Source organism: Girardinichthys multiradiatus, chromosome 17 (genome assembly GCF_021462225.1).
Source record: "Girardinichthys multiradiatus isolate DD_20200921_A chromosome 17, DD_fGirMul_XY1, whole genome shotgun sequence".
Lineage (NCBI taxonomy): Eukaryota > Metazoa > Chordata > Actinopteri > Cyprinodontiformes > Goodeidae > Girardinichthys > Girardinichthys multiradiatus.
The window spans coordinates 17,881,341-17,908,461 of NC_061809.1; the positions used below are offsets into that span (position 1 = coordinate 17,881,341).

Here is a 27,121-nt window from a genome sequence, read left to right on the forward strand (position 1 = left end):
TGATGCTGCCACCATCATGTTTTTTAAAGGTTTATTTTGTGGTAGTAGTGGCATTTATTCATTAGCAGCTGGACATGAAGAAGGGCAGAGAGAGAAGCGGAAGATATGCAGCAAATGGCCCATCGACCCAGGGACAACTTTAGCCTATTCTTATGTTGCGCCTGTTCTACCACTGAGCCATGGGGTGCCTCGCCACCATTATGTTTGACATACGTGCACCCTTAAATAAAATCTATTTATTCATAGATATCACCAAATTAAGAAATAGAATTTACACGTGTGTAATTTTATTTCACTGTCTGTGAATGGCTCACATTACAAAACAAACAGTTCAAGGGTTTATAAAAGTTTTTCTAGGCACTGTATAACTATATTAGTTGCTCTCAATTTGGAGAAATAAACTTGCTTTTAACAAATCATTTCTGCACTTCTGCAAAAGCTGGATATTTTATTCATAGGAACAGCCTTTGAAGAGCTTTTGTTGTACAACCCTGTTAAGACAGGTTTTTGTTGCAAAGAATTACAGCTCTTATTACACATATCAATGTTCTAGAAAAGCCAGAAATCTGGCCAGCTAACTGGTATTTCAGAGTTAAACCTCCAGCAGATAAATATGCATTTCTTAGATGCCAGCACACATGAAAACTCAGCTAGGCTACACTATGTGCTGTAATGGTACTATTGCAGCCATTTGTTTGAAGAGTATTTCAGGAGCTGGAACTGGAAATTGTGAGGTCAGGATTTAAAGGATTGGTGTTGGCAGACAGTACAATTATACAAAGCATTATTGGAATGTTAACACCATGTAGTCAATAGTACTTAAAGCCTAATTACATTGTAGTACAAATTATGCTTGAAAGAGTGATATTGTGAATTTGCCAGACAATATTTTCTCACTTGCAATAGATTCAGCCATCATCACATTTTACTGCAAGGTGGTGCTGATAAAAGTGCTTGTTTGCTCACCAGAAGTGCTTTTCTAGCCGAAATAAAAAGAATAAGAAGCATATGATATCTGCTAATAGAGTCCAACGTTGACCAGTAGGGTTTAACTGAAAAATATTTCAAAGAACAAAATGCTTTGTTCCAAAAAATCTATTCTGTCACTGTGAGCATATTATTTTTCAAAACATTTAAAGTTATTAAATGTGCTACCACTCTCCTCTTTACCAACGTAAGCATTTACTGTTTAAACTGAAAAAATGCTTGAAAATTCAGCTTTCCTGTGAATGACTAATATTTACAGGGGTAGGACAATGAAACTGAAACACCAGTCATTTAATGTGGGAGGTTTCATGGCTAAATTGGACCAGCCTGGTAGCCAGTCTTCATTGATTGCACATTGCACCAGTAAGAGCAGAGTGTGAAGGTTCAATTAGCAGGGTAAGAGCACAGTTTTGCTCAAAATATTGAAATGCACACAACATTATGGGTGACATACCAGAGTTCAAAAGAGGACAAATTGTTGGTGCACGTCTTGCTGGCGCATCTGTGACCAAGACAGCAAGTCTTTGTGATGTATCAAGAGCCACGGTCTCCAGGGTAATGTCAGCATACCACCAAGAAGAACGAACCACATCCAACAGGATTAACTGTGGACGCAAGAGGAAGCTGTCTGAAAGGGATGTTCGGGTGCTAACCCGGATTGTATCCAAAAAACATAAAACCACGGCTGCCCAAATCACGGCAGAATTAAATGTGCACCTCAACTCTCCTGTTTCCACCAGAACTGTCCGTCGGGAGCTCCACAGGGTCAATATACACGGCCGGGCTGCTATAGCCAAACCTTTGGTCACTCATGCCAATGCCAAACGTCGTTTACAATGGTGCAAGGAGCACAAATCTTGGGCTGTGGACAAAGTGAAACATGTATTGTTCTGTGATGAGTCCACCTTTACCGTTTTCCCCACATCCGGGAGAGTTACGTTGTGGAGAAGCCCCGAAGAAGCGTACCACCCAGACTGTTGCATGCCCACAGTGAAGCATGGGGGTGGATCAGTGATGGTTTGGGCTGCCATATCATGGCATTCCCTTGGCCCAATACTTGTGCTAGATGGGCGCGTCACTGCCAAGGACTACCGAACCATTCTTGAGGACCATGTGCATCCAATGGTTCAAACATTGTATCCTGAAGGCGGTGCCGTGTATCAGGATGACAATGCACCAATACACACAGCAAGACTGGTGAAAAATTGGTTTGATGAACATGAAAGTGAAGTTGAACATCTCCCATGGCCTGCACAGTCACCAGATCTAAATATTATTGAGCCACTTTGGGGTGTTTTGGAGGAGCGAGTCAGGAAACGTTTTCCTCCACCAGTATCACGTAGTGACCTGGCCACTATCCTGCAAGAAGAATGGCTTAAAATCCCTCTGACAACTGTGCAGGACTTGTATATGTCATTCCCAAGACGAATTGACGCTGTATTGGCCACAAAAGGAGGCCCTACACCAACTAATAAATTATTGTGGTCTAAAACCAGGTGCTTCAGTTTCATTGTCCAACCCCTGTAGTTGCATAAGCCCAGTTTCTAAGACCTGCTTCACATCTGTGTTGAATGTAGTCAAACTTCTGGTACCTGGAAACAGACACTCCAGTCCAGAAAGATTGGAGTACTTTCTACAGTTCCTCAGCATATCTTGTTGTTGCCTTAGAAAAATCAGGTCACCAGATACGTTTTTTTGGGGGGGGATTTTAGTCCAGGGATGTTACTGGGTACTCCTGAATGCTAATCTGGTTGGTGTGTTTGGGGTCATGTCTTGTTTGAACACTCATTTCAAGGGCATTTCCTCTTCAGTACAAGGTAACATGACCTATTCAAGTATTCTAATGCACAGAAACTGATCCATGATTACTAGTATGTGATATATAGGCCCAACAGAATAGTATAAAATGTGTTCTTATATGATGCAAGCACCACCAGCTTCAGATTACCAGAATCATCAAAAAAAACAACAACTCATCCTTTCAAAGGTCCATAAAATGTTGGGTCATTTTTCTTTAGGCCAGTCAATTGGCAAATTGAAAGTCCTTCAGTGCATGTTGTTTTTTTCCTAACAATTTGGCTACCTGGAGGCTTGTTGCCGACAGCTTGGCTTCACATAGGAATCTTCTAATTATTGCAGTACTTGGAGCAGATTTTTGACTTTCTTTGATCAGCCTGGAGCTGATCATTGGCTAAGTCTTTCCAATGTTGGCTATTCTTTGATTCTTTAGAATCATAGTTTTCTGTTCTTCTCCCCCTTTTTGGGTTTGGTTGCTATTTTAATACCTCTGAGATCATTTTAGCAAAACAGCCAATCAATTTCCCCACTGCTTTAGATTTTTCCCTCTTCAAGCAGATTTTTAGTTAAAGTACATTCTTCTTCTAAACGTCTTTAATGACCCATTTTAATCAGATTTGTTTGCCTTTGTTCTTAACTAAGGTCACACTATTTGATACCTGTTTTCTTCAAGAATGAATGCAATCGCTGACTGAACTCTAAACTGCTACACACAAGCAGCAGTGTGCCTTGACTGTTAAGTCTTTTAATTTTCATGTCATTGTCATTTTATTAAACCTGCTAATAAATTATTTCCCATGCAGATATGTAATTTCTACCAAAAACAGTGGTTGATGTGGTTAGTGATGTTGGACTACTAATACTTGGAGCCCAACTATATTTGATGGAAAACTGATGACGGTAAACACTTGTCAGTGGTTTCTCTTTCAGTAGAAATAATGCATGTATTCCTTTTCATCCACTCACCGTGACACTAAACTGGGACACTGATATGTTGTTCGGGTGGACACTGAGTCGCACACACTGCTTGATGTCTGAAGCAAAGCGCCGGGGTTCTGATGAGCGCTCACATTTCTCCTTTCTGGCACACCTGAAAGGAGAAAAGAGGAAAAAAAACAGGAGGGGTGTTACTCTGGGATGAAAAATAGATGTATCCGAATGCACAAAGTAACCTGATCAAGGCTTATTCTTTTCTACCTGTTGGCATCTGGGGAAAAAAAAAGGAATGTCCCAACTGCACTCAGACAGGTGCTATTGGAAACATTTATCATATTTCCTCTCTGGAAACGTACCAGCTACAGTGGGTGGGAGCAGTTGCATTTAAAACAATGGTTGCTCTATATGTGGAAGTAGAGCCAGCACCATTGGGAAATAGGTTTTCCCTGCTTTTGTGCTGCAGCCTTAATGACTGGCATTCATGGGCAATGCCAAATGCAGGTGAAAAGCTGGATACTAGTAGGGAGAGGTAGGATAGATTACCCCAGCTCTTAATACCAAACCAGGTGGCCTAATCCAGTCTGTTACAGTGGGTTGAGAAAAAGGAAGGACTGAGGCTTTGTGCTCAAGGTGGAATTTACTGATTGTTCTTCTAAAATATAATCCCTTGTTAGACTGAAAGGGCATTCCCCATTTAGACTGATAGAAAATTTCTATTCATTCTCACCACAATCCTACTGTTTCTAGTTTTTACCAGAAATATTAGTTGAGCTACAAATGCTCCACACATCCAAACTCACCTTCTTGTTTGCAACTAATCCCTTCATAAATGTGCTCATGGTTAATACCCTACTGATTTAGAGGAAAGTCTTACATCACAATTAACAACTTGGAAAATCACCAGTCTTTCAGATGAAAAAAAAGATTGAATGAAAGAGGTCACAATGAATGTAGCTGAAATCTGGGATACAGTAACCTTTTTCAGAAAATGTAATTTTCCTGAATAGAAATTATTTTAGGGAGGGTGTATTGTATTGTAAAGAGTAAAAGAGTATTGTAAAGTTAGGCAGCCTAACATGCTACAAGGAAGACCGATCTGTTTGAGAGACAGGGAGTGGGGATGAGCAGGAGGAAGGGGAAAAATGCAGAAGAGAAGGAGGAAGAGAACAAATATGGCTTAGATTTAAAGGAATACATTTATTGTTGGCTGGCTGTGAAGCTTTTCCCACTAAGCTGGTTTCAGGAGGGGTTTAATCGCTTCAGGTTTCTTTGTGCTCCTATCACTAGTGTCTGTGCCTTTTCTTTGCACTGTTTTAATAGGACCACATCATATGAACAGCCTCAGGCAAGCAAGCCAAATATAAAAATCCACAAATGCCGGCATTATTCTACAATTACATAAGAAATAGAGCTTCTTTCATATCAACATGTGTGTTGTTCATACAGAGTTCCCTTAAAATTTTGCAATCCAATCCTGAATGATTATAAGCTTTTTGATAAAACGTAAATTGGTTAAGCTACACTGAACCATAAAAGTTTTTGTGCCTCCCCTGTAATTGAATTAGCAGTTTAAAAATTAAATCTACCAAAACTACATGACATGTTGCAATACCATGCACATGTACAGGTGAGAAATGCATTTTGTGTTGCAGAGTTTGCCAGGAAGTTAGGGATCTATCTTAATAATAAGGAAATTTCAAGTAAAATGTGTTTATTTTTTCACAATTCTCTTTTTAACCACTACAAAGCTGTGCACATTAAATCTGAAATGCAACTGATTGAGTTCTAGAGAACATTGAGTTGATAACAGGTAATAGGTGATTTTATAACAAAAATATAAAAGGCAGGATAATAGTCACTGCCATTATATATAACCATTATATATAAATAGAATGTGCGGCTACTCTTAGGTTACCTTCAGTCATAGGCGTGCATGCAGATGCACTGAAAGAACAGTAAAAAAAACTAAATACTTCATTACTTTAAGGATATCCCTTCACATCTAAGAGTTTTTATTAATTGTATTTTAATGAAATGTAATTCTCAGTCACTGGTGCCTTCTAAGTTCCAGTTTTTATCCCCTTGCTGATTTGTTATCAACATGAACAGCACAAATACATCGCAAAATGTAAAATAAAAATTTTGCCCTCGTTCAACAGTGTATTTTTGTAGATTTTTACATTAGCAACTGGGCAAACCTAAAGGAAATACACTACCGTTCGAAAGTTTTAGATAAACTTTCTCACTTAATGGGTCTCTTTATTTTGATGACTATTTATTTTGTAGATTCTCACCAAAGGCAACAAAGCTATGAATGAACATACATGGAATTATGTAGTAAACAAAAAGTGTGAAATCACTCTAAACATTTTTTAATTTTAGATTCTTCCCAATAACCACCCTTTGCTCTGATTACTTCTTTGCACCCTTAGCGTTCTCTCCATGAGCTTCATGAGGTGGTCACCTGAAATAGTTTTCCGAAGAGTCTTTAAAGGACTTCCCAGAGGTGCATTGAGAGATGCCTAAGGTTAATATTTCAGTCATTACAGCAAAGGGTGGCTACTTTAAGGAATCTAAAATAAAAACATATTTAAAGTTATTTTACAGTTCTTGTATCTGTTCATTCATTGTTTGGATGCCTTCATCGAGATGGAAATCGTCATAAACATAAAGAAAACCATCAAATGAGAAACACGCTCTAAAACATTTGACCGGTAGTGTATCAGATAGTATTTTGATTCATGATGGATGTGCTCAGGGCTGATACATGACCCTTGCGGTTGGCTGAGCGATATAGGAGTCAGGTTTAGGACATCTTCTGTTAGAGTCTAACCATCAATAAACAGGAACGGATGATAATGCAGGAAAATATTCGTATAACAGAAAAAATCTGAGTGGACAAGATAGGTACAGGAGTTGCAGTTTTTATTTAAAACTTTATTTTAATGAAAAAAAACCTTTAGCTGCAATTTGCTGTTTAGGTTTAATAAGTGGTGATATGTTTCTAAAGCTGAGACAAGATCTAGTGAGGCAACATTGGTGGAATAAAAGCAGGGTAAGTCAAATTATCAAATGATCTGTCTTTCTCTTCTTATAACCATTGTTTTGGTTCATATGCATACATGTAAGCATGAAAATGGTCTTCAAAAACATTGACTCAAAACAATCTAGTCTTAAGGGAGATTGAATAAAATCTCTAACAACATACCTAATGAAGATAACTGTGTTTCACTGTTTTGTCACATTGTACCACCAAAAAATGAATGAAACAGATTTTTTTCAAGTGTATTTTGTCATAGTTTCCTTGTTGGTTGGGTGTAGAGAAGCCCCCATCAAGCCATTTTTAAAAACATCCATACTTGTTGGTGGTAAACTGTCTGGGATTTACTGTCAGTTGCACCTTTAGTGTTAGCCATATAGCCAGATTACCCAGTTTTAGGAACTTGCAAAATGGTATAAGAAATTAATCTAGACAAGCATTTTTCAGTGCAATACGTTTATGCTGCAAATAAAAAAAAATGATTTAGGTTTTGTGGCAATATTTCAAAAGTCAAGTTATCACTGAGTCACAACAGTAACAATGGAACAGTTAGCCTAGCACTTTAATAGATTGATCCATGGAGTTGTCATGTGTTTACTGTAGACCGTAGTCAGATGTCTTTATAAACATGAGAGAGCTACGTGCCTTTTAGATAAGCCATTATGAGACTGTTGTACTAGCTTTGTTAACTTTGTTCATACAGTCTTGGAGCAGCATATTACGGCTGTCCTGCAGGAACTCCACTTGTGACAGAACTGTATCAGATTGTTAAATGCCTCTTCTCAAATAACACTTATTGCTACCTGTAACAAAAATATTGATTGGTAGTATTTTTTTATTTTAAATTCTATTCAATGGAAATATTAGGAAATAAAAAATAAAAAAAACATGAGAACATTGAGACAAAAATATTTGCAACCAGGTTTTATCCACATCCATATAGCTCAGTGTGCACAACAGATGATTATTAAAACCTATGTTTTGTTCTCATCTCCAAATTGTGACTTCTTTCAGAGGTTTTACCTCTGTCTTAGCCAACTACAGTGGGGTTTATTGGCAAAGACACTTCCGTGTTTACATCTTCCACTGTTAAAACTAAATGATCATCATTAAAGAGGACATATTATGTTCTTGGGACTTCTCCTTTCTGCTAGTGCATGATACAGCTTTTCATGCATGTAACAGATCAACAAAGTTCCATAGCTCCTTGTCAGACCACCCTTCAGTAAGCCACTCAGGAATGTTGTCTGTAACAAAGTCAAGGAGCTAAAATTCAGAGGTTAATGCATGCAGACACTAGAGGCAGGGCAATAATGTGAAGTACGAGAGTTACAGTGTAGCATCTAAACTCATATGTATTTACACCCCTAAAAAGCAATAAGGGGCCTATAGTCCAAAACACAACTATTTGTTTTAAATCATTATATTTGCATCAAATTAAACTATACTTTTTCAACATCTGAGACAGAAGGTGACAGACACAATTTGCAGAAAAAAACAACCAACACAGTAAATGACAAAGCTTTTCACAGACTCTAGCTTAGCAGAACATAGGAAAAGAATAAAAAACAAGACTCCTATGTTGGGTTGTGTCGCCCCATGTAAGGTTGAGGGGTTTATCAAGAATGCTCTCAAATAATCTATATTATATTACAAAGGTAAACACACACAGATGTACATATCGCTGAATTGTATTGCTGACACATAGTTTAAGATATTTAAGAGAACGCTATAAACAAAGCAGAACACTGGAGAATCATTTGCACTTACTAGCCACATAGACCCCAAAAGACAAAAAAGCATAATTTATAAAATATATAACCCCTACCTCTTGTAAACATTGTTGAATAAATTGTTTAACAAACCATTTCAAATCAATTTACACTGTAAATTATAGCCATAAAAAAGTCATATTCTGGCCATTGTTTTTGTCCTCCATATCTTCATTTGGTTTGTACAGGTCCTTCTCAAAATATTAGCATATTGTGATAAAGTTCATTATTTTCCATAATGTAATGATGAAAATTTAACATTCATATATTATAGATTCATTGCACACTAACTGAAATATTTCAGGTCTTTCATTGTCTTAATACAGATGATTTTGGCATACAGCTCATTAAAACCCAAAATTCCTATCTCACAAAATTAGCATATTATTAAAAGGGTCTCTAAACGAGCTATGAACCTAATCATCTGAATCAACGAGTTAACTCTAAACACCTGCAAAAGATTCCTGAGGCCTTTAAAACTCCCAGCCTGGTTCATCACTCAAAACCCCAATCATGGGTAAGACTGCCGACCTGACTGCTGTCCAGAAGGCCACTATTGACACCCTCAAGCAAGAGGGTAAGACACAGAAATAAATTTCTGAACGAATAGGCTGTTCCCAGAGTGCTGTATCAAGGCACCTCAGTGGGAAGTCTGTGGGAAGGAAAAAGTGTGGCAGAAAACGCTGCACAACAAGAAGAGGTGACCGGACCCTGAGGAAGATTGTGGAGAAGGGCCGATTCCAGACCTTGGGGGACCTGCGGAAGCAGTGGACTGAGTCTGGAGTAGAAACATCCAGAGCCACCGTGCACAGGCGTGTGCAGGGAATGGTCTACAGGTGCCGCATTCCCCAGGTCTAGCCACTTTTGAACCAGAAACAGCGGCAGAAGCGCCTGACCTGGGCTACACAGAAGCAGCACTGGACTGTTGCTCAGTGGTCCAAAGTACTTTTTTCGGATGAAAGCAAATTCTGCATGTCATTCGGAAATCAAGGTGCCAGAGTCTGGAGGAAGACTGGGGAGAAGGAAATGCCAAAATGCCAGAAGTCCAGTGTCAAGTACCCACAGTCAGTGATGGTCTGGGGTGCCGTGTCAGCTGCTGGTGTTGGTCCACTGTGTTTTATCAAGGGCAGGGTCAATGCAGCTAGCTATCAGGAGATTTTGGAGCACTTCATGCTTCCATCTGCTGAAAAGCTTTATGGAGATAAAGATTTCATTTTTCAGCACGACCTGGCACCTGCTCACAGTGCCAAAACCACTGGTAAATGGTTTACTGACCATGGTATCACTGTGCTCAATTGGCCTGCCAACTCTCCTGACCTGAACCCCATAGAGAATCTGTGGGATATTGTGAAGAGAACGTTGAGAGACTCAAGACCCAACACTCTGGATGAGCTAAAGGCCGCTATCGAAGCATCCTGGGCCTCCATAAGACCTCAGCAGTGCCACAGGCTGATTGCCCCCATGCCACACCGCATTGAAGCAGTCATTTCTGCAAAAGGATTCCCGACCAAGTATTGAGTGCATAACTGTACATGATTATTTGAAAGTTGACGTTTTTTGTATTAAAAACACTTTTATTTTATTGGTCGGATGAAATATGCTAATTTTGTGAGATAGGAATTTTGGGTTTTCATGATCTGTATGCCACAATCATCCATATTAAGACAATAAAAGACCTGAAATATTTCAGTTAGTGTGCAATGAATCTAAAATATATGAATGTTAAATTTTTATCATGACATTATGGAAAATAATGAACTTTATCACAATATGCTAATATTTTGAGAAGGACCTGTAAATGCTGCTGTTATGCTGAGCTGTTTCACTGGGAATGGCACATTATGAAAAAGCAAGTCAAAAGTCAGGTCTAAATGAAATTACATATTTTGATGCTCAACAACACTCCCCTGATATTCCTTAAAACTAGATGAGTATTCATAAGGCAGAGTTAGCACGGTTCAGTAGGAGTTGAAGAAAAGAATAAAATAGAGAGAGCAGCAGTATCTGACCATGCGGGGCTTCAGGTGTAATGCAAGGCTGGGAAAGGCTGGGAGAAGGTCAAACAGGCTGTGAAATGAAAGCTATTAAATTCCCACAAAGCTGTGGTCCAGCCATCCTCAGCTCCATCAAATACCTGTGTCAGGAAATTGTGCACAAATGCATGAGACTTTACACACATGTCCATTAACCTCTACAGTAGATGTTGGAAGACAGTCTATGAGGAAGTAAAAAATATTTTTTTTATAACCAGACTGGCCAAATCAAGGAAAAAACAAAAATATTAACCCTTGCAGAATTACTGTATGGCCTTAAAAGGTACTACTCTAGGTTATACTCAAATTCTGGATCTTTACAGTGTTTGAGATACATCAATGCACAATAAATAGGTACCCTGTAGCTTAGCTAAAACCCAATTATAATGCTACCAATGCATCATCACACAGTGCACAAATTCCTAGAAATCCTTATAGCCTGTGGTACCATAGCTTACATTTGAAGGAGTTGTATCAAATACATTTAACACTCTGCATGGCTGCATTTTAATCTGTACATGTGACCAAACACACATGAATGTGTCAAACACACATGAAAATACACTTTCTGCTATAGTTAAGTGTGGTTGTCCACAGAGCATGCTGTAATTTGCATGAAGGAGCGGGTGGAAGAGTCATTACCCGGCCCACTGGCCATGACCCTGTTCTCCAGTTTGTGTGGACACACGCTAAGGCTCACAAATCAACCCTCTCATGCTTATAAAACCTGTCTCTCGTAGCCCCATACCTAAGGGCACAGAAACTGCAGAGTGGCAGCTTCCAACTCCAATACTACTGATGCAAGAACCCCAGCTGAGCAAAACATTATACAGTTACTCTGCAGGTAAAGGTTTGAAATTTGTTATAAAACTCTCAGTGTGTGTACATCCAATTCAGATTAGTTATTTTTAAAAGGCTGCATTATTACAAATGTCTTAGGGCAGTTCACAACACGAATGGATCTAATTCATATCCAGTTATATAGATTCATATTCACTTCATTTCAAATGTTCAAACTTTCATTAGAATACAAAGTCACTTTCAGATTAAAGTACATATAGACCAATAAGACTGATCTACAGTACAGTAAAATTAATACAAGCTCAGTGGATCAGTTGATAAAACGTTTTCTGTTTAAGGAAGCCCAGCTAACTGCGTTAAGTGATTGATTTTGCAGGCTACAGAGTGCTGTAAAAAAAACAAAACATTTCTTCCGCAAGAAAGCATCATGTTATATATTAAGGGGAAAACAACCTGAACCTCTGTGAAAATATAATTGACTTAATTAAGTCATGCATTAACTGTCATTAACCACATTAAGTTCAGTTAAACTAGCCACAACCAGGCCTGATTACTGATTACAAGTTAAATAGAGCCTGTCTGACAACATAAACTAGGCTAAAATATCTAAAAAACAAAACACATCAAGTCCCAAATTAAAGAAAGCTAAAAAACAGATGACAAAAAAATTATTTATCTCTTTCAGTCTAGAAAAGGTTACAAAGTAATTCATCAGTTAATCACAAGGAAACATCATCACACAGGGAGCAAGCATGGAATGTTGGTGAACCTTCCCAGGATTGGACAACCTACTGAAGTTATAGCAAGAATGCATCAATGACACATCCAAGAGGTCCCAAAAGAGCCCAAAAGGTCAACTAAGCACTCCAGACCTTTTCAGGGTCACAAGGCCACAACTCCTGCTGGGCAAAAAGAATACAAGGCCTGTTTCAATTTCGATAAAACTGTACAATAAAAGTTAGGAGGCGTAATTATTATTAATATTATTATTATAATTAATTCTTTAGGAAACCTCTGAATGAAGGTAAGACTAATTATTTGCTTTACACCACATAAATCCTACATTTTCTCTTTGACATACCCACAGTCATGTTAGGACAGTAAGCTGGTCATTTCATTAGCAACATGATCAAGGGCTGCAGCAAACTAGTTGCAAACATTTTCCTCAAGAACAACATAAATAGGTCCATGTTTATACTGTTTTCAACCTCAGTTGAACCAACATATTTTTATTAAAACCTTACATAGGGCAATAATGCAGCGCTATATTTACTCTGAAATCAGAAGAGAAGAACAAATGAATGCATAAACTGATTTATTACCAGGTAAATAATGCGATTTTATGTCCTTGCTGTTTCGGAGAGATTTATTATACGAATGAAACGGAGCAGATATTTTCTTTATCTGCTGAGTGCTATCAAATTGTCACTATTGGTGAGTGTAGTGGATGTTGTCGCCAAAATCTGGGCGGATTGCCGACCCCATCAAGTTGGTGCAGATGACGAAATCCAAGTCACACTGCCCTTGTAGTTTAGCAGACAGAGCAGCAGACTGGGATGCATGAATGTTTTAAGAGTTTGGACAATGTCTACAGATATATTTGACTAGCATGGCTTAGAGCTGAACTGCAGAAGAAAACTATGGCACTGTTATTTCTACTCCTTTTGGGTTAGAAACAGTTGTGTGTTTTTCTTTGTTCAAATTCATAGCAGCATCTTTAACCCTCTTATTACTTCCAATCAGCACAGATGGGATTTGGCATGCATTTGTTATTGCTCTGTGTCTTAAAATGTTATTGCACAGTCAAAAACACATGGTAATACAGAATAATGGTCAGATATTCAAAGCTAAAGTTGTCTTGTGTCTACAGTTGAAAAAGTGCCAGAAGCTTGCAATTGCAATTTGTTTTGAGTAATCTACAGCCATAACATCAAAATGAATTCAGGTGGCTTACATATAATTCTAGTCATAAGAGGGTTAAATCTATCTAGATGCACAAGTGTTTCCAGTCGGCTAACATCCTTCCATCCAGCAGACAGCTGTGAGTCTGTTGAAAAACTTACATCCTGAGTAAAACCACAGTACAATGGGTGACCAGGGTGTACCCCTCCTCTTGCTCAATAACTGCAGGAGATAGGAGCTCACCTCCCACCCCACCAAGCTACTGTGGGACGATAAGTGGGTATAAAAACATTGATAGATGGACTATATTACATTACTAACCATTTTTACTTGGAATATTACAGTTTTCAAATTAACACATTACATGAACTATCTTTATAGTAAGTTTATCTTAAACTGCCCAACTTTAAAATTCATTTTGTGTAACAGCAGGGCAATATGCTGATAGTGCTCGGCATAAGACAGTAATCTTAGAGAATGTTATCTGGCAATACCACCTAAACAAATAAAGATTAGTGTTGTTAATATATTGGGGTTATTATTATGTTGTTGCCATGAGGAAACCTATATGTAATGGCATATGCAAAATGTCTTGCCCAATATCCAGAAAGACTTTCAATCATTGGCTAGTTGAGCAATAGATATATAAGCAGAGTTTGTCTTTTATCTTTAACTAGACTATCTCATTCTGGAGATTCATTTATGCTTCCAGCCAGATGATTTCTAATCTTCCTTTCTATTGTGATGTGAATTTATATAACCCTCTTAACCTGACATTTAGTGGCCTCATGTGTGGAATACATAACAGTAAATCTTCACTTCCTTTGACTGTCACCGCATATCTCCTTCATCATCTCTATCTCATGTCAGTCTAGTTCATGCTCTAATGGGCAAAAGCAAGGCAACTAAACCCACTGTGAGAGTGTGTATGAGTGTGCATGTCCATTTTCCAGTGTGTATGCATTTTTGTGTGTCCTAGAGTGACAATAGGTGACAGTGAGCAATGGTCCTGACTAGAGTGGACGTGCAGCTATTTTGTGTGTGCTTTAGGGTGTGTGCCGCTGGTAGATACACTGACCTTGTGTATGTGTGAGTGTGATTCAGTGTGTGTTCTCACAGAAGGGTGGTGGCAGTTCAGAGAGAACTAGGATGCACAACACTCTGTTCCATCCTGATGCCCCTGTCACTTCTTGCCCTTGTTCCCTTCTCTCAACCTTCCTTAGGATGCACTAGGGGATGCAGGCTGAGAGTAAGGGGAGAACCAAGTCACTCATACACAAGGGGGAGGCTACCCTCCCCTGGGCACAGATATCAGCTCAGTGCCATGGGATCTTAGAATCTCAAAATCAAAGCAACAAGTTTGAGAAAGTTTAACATTATGGGTGGCCAAGTCAATGACATGGATGTTGAAGGATAAAGTTTGTGCTTACAAAGTATTTTGAGAAAAGCATTGACAAATCTTTGTTGTCAAATTGTCACTTTGTCACATGTCAAAGTGTAACAAGCAGAAGGGGAATTTGGTAAAGAACATTAACACTGTCTTTTAGAAGTGTAATGTCATTGTATTAAAACTCCACCATATTTACTGTCAGACTGAAGTATGTCTTGTTAAGTTTTATCCAGTTACTCTCAGCATGTGATTGTTTTTAATAATTTAATAATTATTTAAAAAACTATTAAAATGAGTCTAGGATATCAAACAAATGCTTTAAGCTTGACATTTTAATATAAATAAATTCCAAAACATAGACAACTCCAAACGCTAAAAAATAGGCTGCTGTTAGGTTTAAATTGTCCTAATGCTTTGCTTTTGTGTAAACATTGTCTAACCCTGGAAAGAGTGTATGTTAGAGCACTGAAAGCTGTCTCCAGGGGAGCAAACTGTCCACTGTAACCAGAATCCAAGAAGTTGGTAGCAGTTAACTATGGCATTTCAGTTTAATTAGCTTTAGTTAGGCATACCACAATCATGAGTACAGTGAAGGAATGGGAGCTATGAACATAGTGACAGGTAGTGGTAGAGCAGAATTAATTAAAGAAATAGAATAGTGGAGGAGAGATAGAGCAATGGATCTTCCAATTAGCTTTTCCTTCTGAAAAGGTTATTTGTTTGACAACTTTAGATGTCTTTGGAATACAAAAGCTAGCGCACAAAAATAAGCTTACAGGCTTCAGAGATCTATAAGGCCTTTCAGGTGTTCTCCTATGACTTCCTGAAATATTCACATCTTCTAATAGGCTTATATATGACTGATGAGTATTTCTAAAGGTGCAATTATAAAACCAGCAATCATGCAAACTTTACAGAAACATGTTAAACCTTATCTTGTTATAGTCTACATGTAAATAAAAATGCAGAGGTTTGAACACACTTTCAGGGATGCACTAATCCCACAAGGACCACTGATTCTGAACCACTGATTGTACCTTAACCTGTCAGATGAGAAAATGCATTTTTCTACGTCTAGTGGCACAGGTGACTACAATCTCTACTCCCCTTCATGTAGGATCAATACTTCTGAGTGTTTGAAGTAGACAGTAATGACGTAAAAAGCAGTGAGGCTGTTTAAGGGGAAAGTGATTTCTGAATCCTAAATTCACTGATTAAACAAGTATGATTAAACAAATGAATGTATACACAAGTTAAAATTTATTGTACAATAAAACCTCTTGATTAGATTTTGCTGATAGGGGAAATGACCACGGGACTAAAGTAATAAAGACATAAAAAGCCAAAGAAATCTATTACAGCCAAGACTAGAAATCAAAATATGTAATCCAATTATCAATGTAAAGATATTGCAAAATTACTGCCACTTTTTCCAAGTAGACACTGATATGACAGGGTATAATGTGCGATATTGTCAACATGAGTGACAACTGTGATGACTATCGCTTTGACAAAAATACATCTCCAAATATGGTCTCCAATCTTTCTAGCTGTCATGAACTACAGGCATCTTGACATGCTAGTTAACCACTTAGAAACTGACAGCTGACAGAGCAATATTAGGGGAGGTAACATATCCACAACAACATGGCTGGAGGATCTTTGGTATATTGGTTCCCAGCAGGAGAGCCACTGCCTTACCTGGAGGAAATAAAGTGTGGATGGAAGTAGGAAAAAATCTAACAGTCCATATCACCCTTGAGATGTAAACAAAAACTATAAGACATGAATCGCCAGAGCATTGTTGGGTTGGATGTGGAAATAAAAGAAGAAAAAGTCCTTTAGAAGAACATATTTTGATAATTTATATACATTAGTTTGTGCAACAATATATACAGGGTCATGATCAACCTCACAAAATCAAATACAGAAAAACAAACCATCTATGCAGAAGAGGAAGATAGAATTTATAAGGCTTTAAACAGCAAGCCTGGATTTGTCTATTAAAAACATCACTACACATTTGGATCCCATTTGACTATAAGCAAAAGTATTGCTTAAGTCCAAAAGTGAAAGGTATTCTTCTAGTAATTAAACAGTTATAAAATTGAATGACTCACAGAGCAAGGCCCTCTCCATATGCTCTTCATACAATACAAAGTGTTTGCTGTACAAGAACCACACAAAACAAAATTTTCTTTTTTTAAAAGAAAAGATTCCATCAGTATTAAATGTACAAAGTGTTCTATCAAATCTGTGATCAGTGTTATCGAGTTCAGTCCAGCTTTGACTAATCTACATATTGGTATTTTTATGCTTTTTTGAATTTATAGTAGTTAAGATGCCAAAAAACAGTCAAACAAATGTTTTTCCTGTGTTTTTTGCATAGAAAGGGGTTTCATAAATCTAAGTTTGTTTTGAAAAATCTTTATTCAGCATAAAGGATATAAGTTCAGACTTAGTAAGTATTTTATATTTTGAATGAGAAGTGATTAAACAGTTTAAGTTCCAGTCCAAAGAACTGAAAGGGCCCTTAAATTTACAATAGAGAACTCAAATCAAATGTGATTTGCCAGATGCACTGTGCGGCCATATTGTCTTACAGTGCTTACACTGTGCAATCTTTACACATTAATTGGGCAGGCATATCAGCAACAGAAACCTTTAACGGGTCATACCCTGCTTTTGTACCCATAAAGTGCTATTTCACTTCACACTACTTCCATTTGATATGTCTTTTGATTGGTTGGTAACAGAATTAATAAATTATTAAGACAATCTTAAAATGTTTAAATCGCACATTTAATTCTGTCAGTCAGTCAGTCATTTTCTACCGCTTATTCCATAGGGGTTTGCGGGGTAGCTGGAGACATTTAATTCATTTAAAATAAAATAAATATTTCTGACACTTTTCTATTACCCCATATTTCCATTGATTGTGGTTCTGAAATGCATTTTGGCCAATTGGCTGTTATAAAATATGAAAGACTGAGCGGCCTGGTCAAACCAAAATAACTATGTGGGACTTTCTGATGGCAGATAATATCTATTGGAGTCACATAAACTCAATTGATCACAGTGGAATATCAGTAGATTTTAAACAATTTAAATCCTCTTTGTAAAAGCGGGTACAAAATGTCCTTTAGGTGAGTATAAATAGATGAAAGGTTGGTAAAAATGTCCTGTAGAAGATGGCTTATTTTCCTACCTGAAAATGCCAAAGTTTGAAATTGCAAAGGAGCAAAATGATCTGCATCCCTCTGACACTCTACATTAAATTGTACTATTTAACATTAATGCTATAACATCAAATTATTTTCTCCATTTCATATTCATATTTTCATGTAAAACCAAATAATACATTTCTCTAACAGACCATTTTATTTTCTCCTGATTGACAGAATGTGACTTCCAACGTCAGTGGTAAAGTGAAAAGTAAGGCAATGTTGAAAACTAAGCACTGACGTGGGTCAAAACTTTACTTTCACATGCTAAGCTAGACAGGTATTAGCATAAGCTGCGTATCTCAGCAGATGACAGCATTAGCAGACCAAGACAGTTTAGTTGACAGGTGAACCTCCAGTTTTACACAGATTGAGTCAGGTCTTATCGGGAGACCGGAAATCTGGTGGATATTTCTCTAAGGGCTCACAAAAACACAAAGGATGTACATTTGATGGGCTAAAAACAATCATGTGGATTTACAAAAACCCACAAACATATTTAGTGTCAAACATGTGTGACATTGATGACATTTTTAAAATTAATGATCAGTGTTTGTCAAGGAGAATATGAAAGCTATCAAAGAAGCAGGCACACACTCCTGTTGATGTTCTCTCCTGTAATATTATTTGCCTTCTTGCTCTTGCCCCAGTGTTCTTTCTAACAGCTCCTCTCACTGATCTATAGAGTAAATAAAGGCAATACTGCTGGAAGGAGAGTGTGTGTGGATAAGAGAGGAAGACAGTAAAACGGGGAGAGGGAGCATGCAATTCTGTTTTTTTCCTCAGAGCCGTGAGGTGATTTCAAGGTTGATTGGAACAACAAACTAGCTGGAAGAACACTTTTAAAGTGGAACGGCTTGCCGTCCTTTCCCACAACCATTCTTTTTCAACACAAAGAGTGTGTGGGTGGCAGACAGATTTCTTTGTGTTTTGGTCTTTCTTTCTGTACATTATGAAATATGGATTGTTTATGTCTTTACTTTTAATTCTGTGCTGAAATATATTTAAACTTAGACGAGCCAAGAAAAGTCAATCAGAAGATAGTTTGAACACAGGAACAATTCCTTTAGAATTCACAAAATTAAATTTGTTGTCCCTTTTGTACAAAGCACAACAGATTGTACCTTGTACAAACTAAAAGCATCCAGTTTCTGTCATTCATCTGAGGATCTCATTTAAATGTATTTTATTAAGTCTTTATATGAAGACTATCCCTGTGAGAGTTGAAGGAAAACGAGTAGAGAACTGCCAGTTAACTTTGAAAACTTTAAATCAAATTAAATCTCTCTTGACAAAGATTTCTTGCTCTTCTCCTGTGATTCTATGTTCCCTAAGACAAATTAGGTTTCAGGGAGGAATTTAATGTGTTCTGAGCTGCATTTAAATGTAATTGTAAAAAAGATGTAAAATTCAGATGTTTAAAAAACATGGAAAGCTTGATGAAATGCTCATAGCCTGACAGCCGATCTATTTTGTGCAACAAAGTACAATAAAAAAATTATATGTATATACTCGCCTTTGAAGGGTTGTGTGGCTTGAGGGGTAATGAGATAAAGTGTAAGTAAGGAGTGCAAAGATGTATAATGATGAGATATTTCTAGTCCTGTTTTAAAATCTATTCATACATCACCACATAATAAATTCTGAGGTCCTCCCATTGCTTGGTGGATTTTATGGATCCTGCTAATAATTGGTTTATTGTCTGTTATTGACTGGCATAAGTCAACACTGACCTGTACAGTAAAAGGGATGTGTTTAATTTCTATCCACATGATCCAGCAGTGCATATCAGTTTGTGAAATGTTCTTCCACCTGCATTTGATAAAGCAATCAGGGAAGAAATTGCTATAGTGTGGAAAATTCTATTTGTACTTTAATATCTTCAGCTTGTGAACCTAACACACCTTACTGAAAGCTCCTAAACCACTTTGAATTTACTTGAATAATTTATCCTTTTTGCAATTTGTGTTTCAAACTGCGCTTTTAATATTTGTTTAAATATTCGATTTAACTTTGTAAAGTGCCTTAAGACAATATGTTGTGTGAATTGGCGCTATATAAATTCACTTAATTAAATTTTCATGAGAAATATGTGAAGTAGTTGAGCTAAATTCAGAAAGCAGACAAATGCATGGACTCAACAGTGGTTGCTCAGTCTGATGAGGGTTCAGTTACACTGAGACAAAGTTAAGAATTAATAAGCAGAGGGTTTTAAAGTATTGTGGAGGAGGAACTGTAAGACCTTTAAATCAGTGGTTGATCAGTTTTACTGGGTTGTGTTTGCATTATCCTTGTGACGAGAAGAGGGTCCAATTGATAGTGTGTAACAGGGCTGATTTAAAGACACACATATACCCTCATGATGAACCAACATCTTTACACCTCTGATTGACTTAGAGGAGCTTTTCAGTCTTTTTTGTGACTTGACATTACCATTCCTACCACATAATGTGTGTGCATATGCCTTTGTGTGTAGGTGCAATATCACATAGGGCCCTTTCCCATTAGTGCCTACTTGTCTTGGGTTGTACAGGGTCGTCTCGAGTCGGCTTTACTCTACAGGGTTTGGTTCATTTTCTATTACAATTGAGTACCATATAACTGTGGCCGGGATCATCAGCAAGGTAGCCCAACAGTCTGAAAAAGTCACCTAATGTGATCTGTAGAGGAACAAGAGGACCTGTTGCTCAGTCCATGGCTTTTTCATACTCAGTAAAAGAAGAGAGCCAGAGAAGGCCATGGGCAGCAAGACAAAGTACTCTGTCTTGGATTGGTACAGTTGTGAGAGGGAATCCATGAAGCAGATACTAGCTAGAGGACGTGTAAGGATAAGCTAACACCACCTAATGCTGGCTTGCTATAGTGTTCATGTACATGATAAGCCCAGCGTACAATGATTTAATGGTATGAAGATATCATAATATGTATGCTGTTGAGTAGTGACGCCACAACCTACCCAATCAGTGACCGACAGTGCTTTGATGTTGCATTTTCAGCATGACTCAGCATGGTTGGAACCACATTCAGCCTGGTACTAAAAATAGTGACAGTTCCACAGAACCGTACCCAACCACACTGAGTAGGTACTATTAGAAAAGGGGCAACAGATGAGCCAAGGGGTGCCAGCTATGTTAGGCTAAAGGGCAAAGCGTAGTAATGAGTACTTAACTCGCGGATGTCCACCGGACATGTCTGCGCAAAGATAATTGTTTATTACCGTGTACACGGTGCCACACAATAAACTGCTCAGCGGGAAAAAGATTCCACGTCAAACTGTTTTATATGTGACACTGATCCGAGCAGCCAGTCGCAAATACGCACAGCGTCACAGCGACTCTTTTTCTTGCACTGACAGATCTATTCATCTTCTTCATCCCAAGTGTGGTTTAATGGCCTTTAACATCACCTTCTTTTCTTTTTATTTTTCCAAAGCTACACAGCACATTAGTTCTGCCTCCCTGTCCACTGACGCCATGGCAGAAAGTGTGGGAAATGTATGAATTTGTCACCAGAAATATAGGAAATTGGTACGCTCAACTGTGAAGCCGCAGACCGTGTGCGCAGTCCGCAATGCTCACAGTACGCCAAACTATGTTCTGTGACAGGCCAACCTGTGACCTCCCTTTTGCCAAGACTGATGAGTTCAACAGTGACAAAGGCTTTTACACACAAACATAAAAACAAACTGACTCACTCACTTGCACATTATCTTCACATACATTACTGGTCAAAGGTTTTAGATGCACTTTCTGATTTAATGGGTAGATTCTCAACAAAAACAACAAATCTGTGAATAAACACACATGGAATTATATAGAAAACAAACAGTGTGAAATAACTCTAAACCTTTATTTTAGATTCTTCAAAATAGTCATCCTTTACTTTGATGACTGCTTTGCTCTCTTGGCATTTTCCCCATGAGCGTCATAAGGAGGTCATCTGGAATAGTTTCCCAAAGATGCTTCAGTGAGAATCTACATACAATGTAAATAGTCATAAACATAAAGAGAAAGTGTTTCTAAAACTCGACTGGTAGTGCATACTCACATTCACTTGAGATAAACTTTAAATTGCAAGTGTAGAACAGCCTAAATGGCAACAAATCACTAGAAGAACTCTTAACTGTGCACAAATAAACAATTTTATAGAATTTGACAAAATACTCTATAGAGTCGATGAATATTTAATTCCTTGAAATGCTGACAAGGGCAGTTCATTTTAAAAAAAGTTTTTTTTTGTCTATGGACTAATGAATGAGTCATTCACGCATGAACATGTTTGTGTTCTGTTGCCTGTAACCTCAAGTTTGAGGTCCATGATCCATCCATCATCCATCATAGTTCATTTCTACCACAGGAACCTCATATATATTCATTTTCTGTTTTTCCTTGCTTCACTTTCTTCTATTTATTCTTTATACTCGCTGTGACACTTTTTGGCACTCTTTCACTCTCAGACCTTGGAATGTATGATCATTCAGTTATCATTTCTCTATTGTCTTTGTAAGAATTTATTACCATCTATTCTTGACTATTTTGCTCCCCTGCTCTCTTTATTTGTCATCTTCTCATTCATCTCCTGCTCTCCCCATCTCTCAATCTTTTGTTATTTGTCCATCTTCCTTTATATCTGGGTTTCACTGCATTCCTCTCACACTTGCCTTGCTTCCTTGCCCTCGTCACGTCCTCTCAGTGGTAGCATGGATAAAAGTGCTAAATGTACTAGTCTTAGTGTCTTTCTCACACATACACAGCCACTCTACCATTTGAGCTAGGATTAACACAAGAAACCAATTTTCAATTTACAGTGTAGTGGGAAAGGTCTGTGCCCCCAGCAAGCACCAACTCCCCCTACAATCTTAAAGGGACAAGGAATTGTCAGGAGGTGGGTTGTTTGTCATTTTGCACCCATCTTTGTGTACGTGCTTATGCATTTTGCGGGGAAAACGACAGACTTGCAATCTTAGAAGTAGAGCCAAAAATACCAGGTCAGCAGGGTCAAGTGAGTATCTTAAGGTTAATGGGATCATCACTGTGATCTCCAACAGTTTCCAATATGAGTGAAAGCTAGCACTTTCAAGGTTGGAGTGGGGCCCATCAGAACCTTGGCAGTGCCCACCAGCGTTCAGGCTCTCACCGGGCTCTTATTTCAGGGCCGGTAAAGAATGCCAGTGGTTTGGTTGGGTAATGGATCTAAGGGGGGATTCTGGCACAAGGCCCAACCTAGTAAGACAATCCGTTACTTGGCCTGGACAGGCAGAAGGCTCTCCTGAATCCTCTAGGATTGGGAGAAATGGAGTGCTGGGCATGTGCCCAAACATAACAGAGATACAGGAGGATATTACACAAACACAAGATCCCTCAAAATGTTTACATGGCATGCTGCAGGTCTGATAGACAAATGGGAAGACACTGATAAAATAAACTATTTACATCCAGCAGGACTGAATACATGTTGAGCGATACTTACATGTTGTGCAAAACACACCAGCCACAATGGGGATCACCAGATCCAAGACATTCACTGCAGGTGGAGTACTGTCCACAGGCTTCCACTGGCACTCTCGACAGCTGTGGAGAAAAACAAGATGATTACAACAATGGAGAGACACAAGTATAGTCATTATTATATTATATTAGAAAACAGGCGATATGCATTTTAATGTAATACTGGCCAAATATTTTTTGCTGCTCTTTCCTTTGTAATAAAGATTCTCAAACTACTTTTCCTTTCCACTACTGTCTAAAGTAAACTTTGTGCAGAAATGAACCTAAGTTTAAGTTCAACTGTATGGAGGTGAGTGTGCTGCATGTTCATGAAGGGTGTATGCTCCAACACAGACATCTCTGTGTTGGAGCATACACAGGAGTTTATAACCCAAGTTATAAACTCCTGTTCAAAATTTTAAGACTGGGGTTAAAACAATTTCAACTATTAACATTTTATGCTGTTAGTTGCAGCTGGGCGTCAAAAAGAACGAGGCCTCTTGTATCAAGCCGTTGCTGCAGGGGTTAAACATAGACATTTTAAATTTCTTAAAAGATCCACAGGGCTATGGGAAAAAAACAGGTCAAGTGCTAGACCACAAAATGTCACCTGCATGAAGTCAGAGAATCAAGTGGACTATCTGTTAAGACAAAGGATGATAGTTTCCCCAAATCAAGGCCCTTACTTATTCTGACTATAGCCCATAACCATAAGACTGCATCTGAGAGAGAAAGGCTTTTAAGAACAAAAATACCTTTAAAGGCCATGTCTCTTCTCATGCCACAAACCTGCCTGTTAAAAGTTTGCAAGCAAACACCAAACACAGAAAAGATGAATAAAATTTAGAATGTTAATGGTCCTAATGGCTCCAACTTTATTGGCCTGACAAGGAGATACAATTTCAGTGCCACAGTGGAGAGGGCTCTCTCATGATCTGTAAGCTTTTTTCTTCAATGAAACAATGGAGCATAAGGTGCAGGGTCCCCAGACTGCAGTTGGCTATGTAGAAGTGTTGCATCAGATGTCCCTTTGGATGTCCCTTTTCTGACCGGACTTGCTGCAGTTCCAAACACCCGTATGAGGAAGGATTTCTTTCAGGAGAAGAACGTTCCTCTTTTGGACCATTCTCCATGTTTGGCTGATGTAACTACTGCTAAAAACATTTGGTAATGAATGGCAAGGGAGGTTTACAAAAACAGACTTCAGTTCTTGACCACAGAGAACTTTGTAAGGCCATCTTTCAGCTTCCCTTTATTTTGTGAGCTTAAACTTTTGATCATATGATGAACAGCTAGTTTATCTTTAAATGTCTTTTTCAATCATTTGTCTTTTGTGTTTTTGCTCTTTATTTTTGCATTTGCAGCATTTGTCAACCTGGTGCAGATACAACAGAGCTTAATGTAAATACCTTTAAATTCCCCAGTCTTAAAATGTTGATCAGGAGAATAATTTTGACTATCCAAAAAACATGAAAATTATTTTGTATATTTATATAGAAATATTAGTGTGTGGCAGTTTTCATCTTTCTCCAATCCAGCGACTCCATAAGGGAAAACTGAATTAGCAGTCTATCAATGATGATATATGAGCCTGCCAATTCAAACTGGCATTGACTGGCACTGATTGGCATGGACCTTAAGTGGTCCAGCACAAGGGGCAAAAGTGATGTGGATCTCAGCTGTCCCTTTCTCTCATCACCATGGCAACAACAAGCTGCTGGCACTTCTGATTAAAGAGCCATCATTGGTGGATGAACGTTGTCACTCATGCTGCTCGCTGACAGCAAGGAAAGAGATGACATCACCAGTGTGGGACTGATATAATCAGTGTGAAAGGTTGGTAAACGAGTCATACAGGCTGGTATTCAGCAAATTTGACATTATTTTTCTTCTCCTCTGTTTAAAATAGATTTAATCACAACCTGATGTACAGGGGTTAAGGTTGACCCCCCTATAAAAGCACAATTAACAGTTTGGGGTGTTTAAAAGATTCATCCACGTTACCTGAACATGCAGTCATACATTATAGTTTATTAACCAGAAAGATTAAGTGTTGAATAATCTTGCTTTAGGATTTCCTAAAGTGGACCTTACCACCCCATCCCAACTACCAATCAATTTGCCACCAAATGGACCTCTTTTCCAAAAATAAACCATCAGCTAGTCAAAAATAATATGATAAACAAACATTTAACGCAGTTTGTTTGAGGATTTTTTTTTATGTAAAGCAAATTGTGCAAGAATGCATGCCAACCAACATTTTTTAGGTTACAGTATTGCTAAATGATGTTTGTATTCCTTACTAACTGTAGTTGGCACATGATTTGTAAGCATTTGGCAAAGGTCAATTTTGCCTATTTAACTGTAGAACTGGAAGTCTTGAGTCAGATGTTAAATTCAGTGTCGTGTTTTCCATCTGAAAGAGTTGTAAAATGATGACTCTAGGACATACTTTCTATTAACCAGGTAAATGCTCAGTAAACCAGCACTTTGTCAAGAGGACAAAGGGAACACTGGTCAAGTTGGAATTTTTTTTTTCCCAATAAGCTCCAGAATGTGGGTTTACTCAAGAATACACACATCATTATTACCATTTTGTGGCCTCTAGATGCCATAAAAATCAAAAGATTATTTTTTTAAGAGCTACTTATTCAAGTGGACTGTAAAGAACAGAGTGAGATTCTGCTTTATTTTGTTAACGTTGGTCATTTCCAGCATGTCCTCCTTTTTTTTTTTTTTCTAAATCAGTCATTAGGACCCCTGCTATCTAAAACTAGGAAAAATTGAATATGTATTAAATTAGTGAAAAAGCTCTTGAGGCTTAAAGCTATATCATTATTTAGAATTAGATCTATTACCTTTCCACATATTTGCTTTAAAATCTGTATATTTATTACTTTCCATCATTACTTAACAAATATTCTTAATCAAATTTGAAAAAAAACCTCTCATTTAAATATTCGGAATTAAACATATTAGAATTTTATTTATTTTTTTAACGTTTTCTGTCTGGCAGAGTAGCACTCAGGATTGTTGTCTGAGTGCCAAGAAGAAGCCCAAAAGATTTACTTTCACAAGTGGAGCTTTACAGCTAATGCTATAATGCTCAGCTTTATATTTATAAAAGAAACTTTATTAGAAACTGCTTCGGGATTATTTCAATTGCAATGTAAAGGGAGATGTAAACAAAAAGGAAAAAAAGAAGCAAGGAACACAAAGAGGTGGGGCAAAAAGGAAATAGGGAGAGAAGGAGAAAACTAATCCACACTCCCTATACATATTCTATACTCCCAGGTCCAGGTATTGATACACCAGAGGGGCGACCTGGCCCTGGGCCCAGGAGGTGGTCCCTTTCCTTCTGGAGTGGAGACAGGCAGACCGCCCCAGCACCAGCTCACACTAGCGCAGGCACTGCCCGAACCCAAGCAACCCCAGCCCAGACCCCAGATAGATGTATGCGCTACCACACATCTATCTGAAATCTAACAGTATAGTTCTACTACAGAGAGACATATTACTGACTCAATTATATTCTAGTTTCTTGCTAAGTAACATTGCTACCTCTGTAAGTATCTTGCAGGGAACATTTTATTTAAGTACATGCGTGCTCATGAAAAGAAATGACACATTTGTATTATGCAGGCATATTTGAAAAGCCAGCACTGCTTTGCTCCATCTCCTGACTCACTATTGTTGTATGTTTTCTATGTACTATGTCTCAGCAGGCACACAGACATGTATACACACACACAC

The 27,121-nt window shown here is 38.0% G+C and overlaps 1 protein-coding gene across 2 annotated transcripts in view; it reads right to left on the reverse strand.

The window, feature by feature from the left end:
• The window catches only part of plxna4 (plexin A4), a 333,778-nt gene that overhangs the window by 97,110 nt on the left and 209,547 nt on the right, over positions 1–27,121 (reverse strand). For both annotated transcript variants that reach the window (XM_047389857.1, XM_047389856.1), the window contains exons 5-6: positions 23,352–23,452; positions 3,751–3,874 (exon numbers count right to left, since the gene is read on the reverse strand). In XM_047389857.1, coding sequence (XP_047245813.1) covers positions 3,751–3,874; positions 23,352–23,452 — 225 coding nt within the window. The remainder of the gene's footprint in view (positions 1–3,750; positions 3,875–23,351; positions 23,453–27,121) is intronic.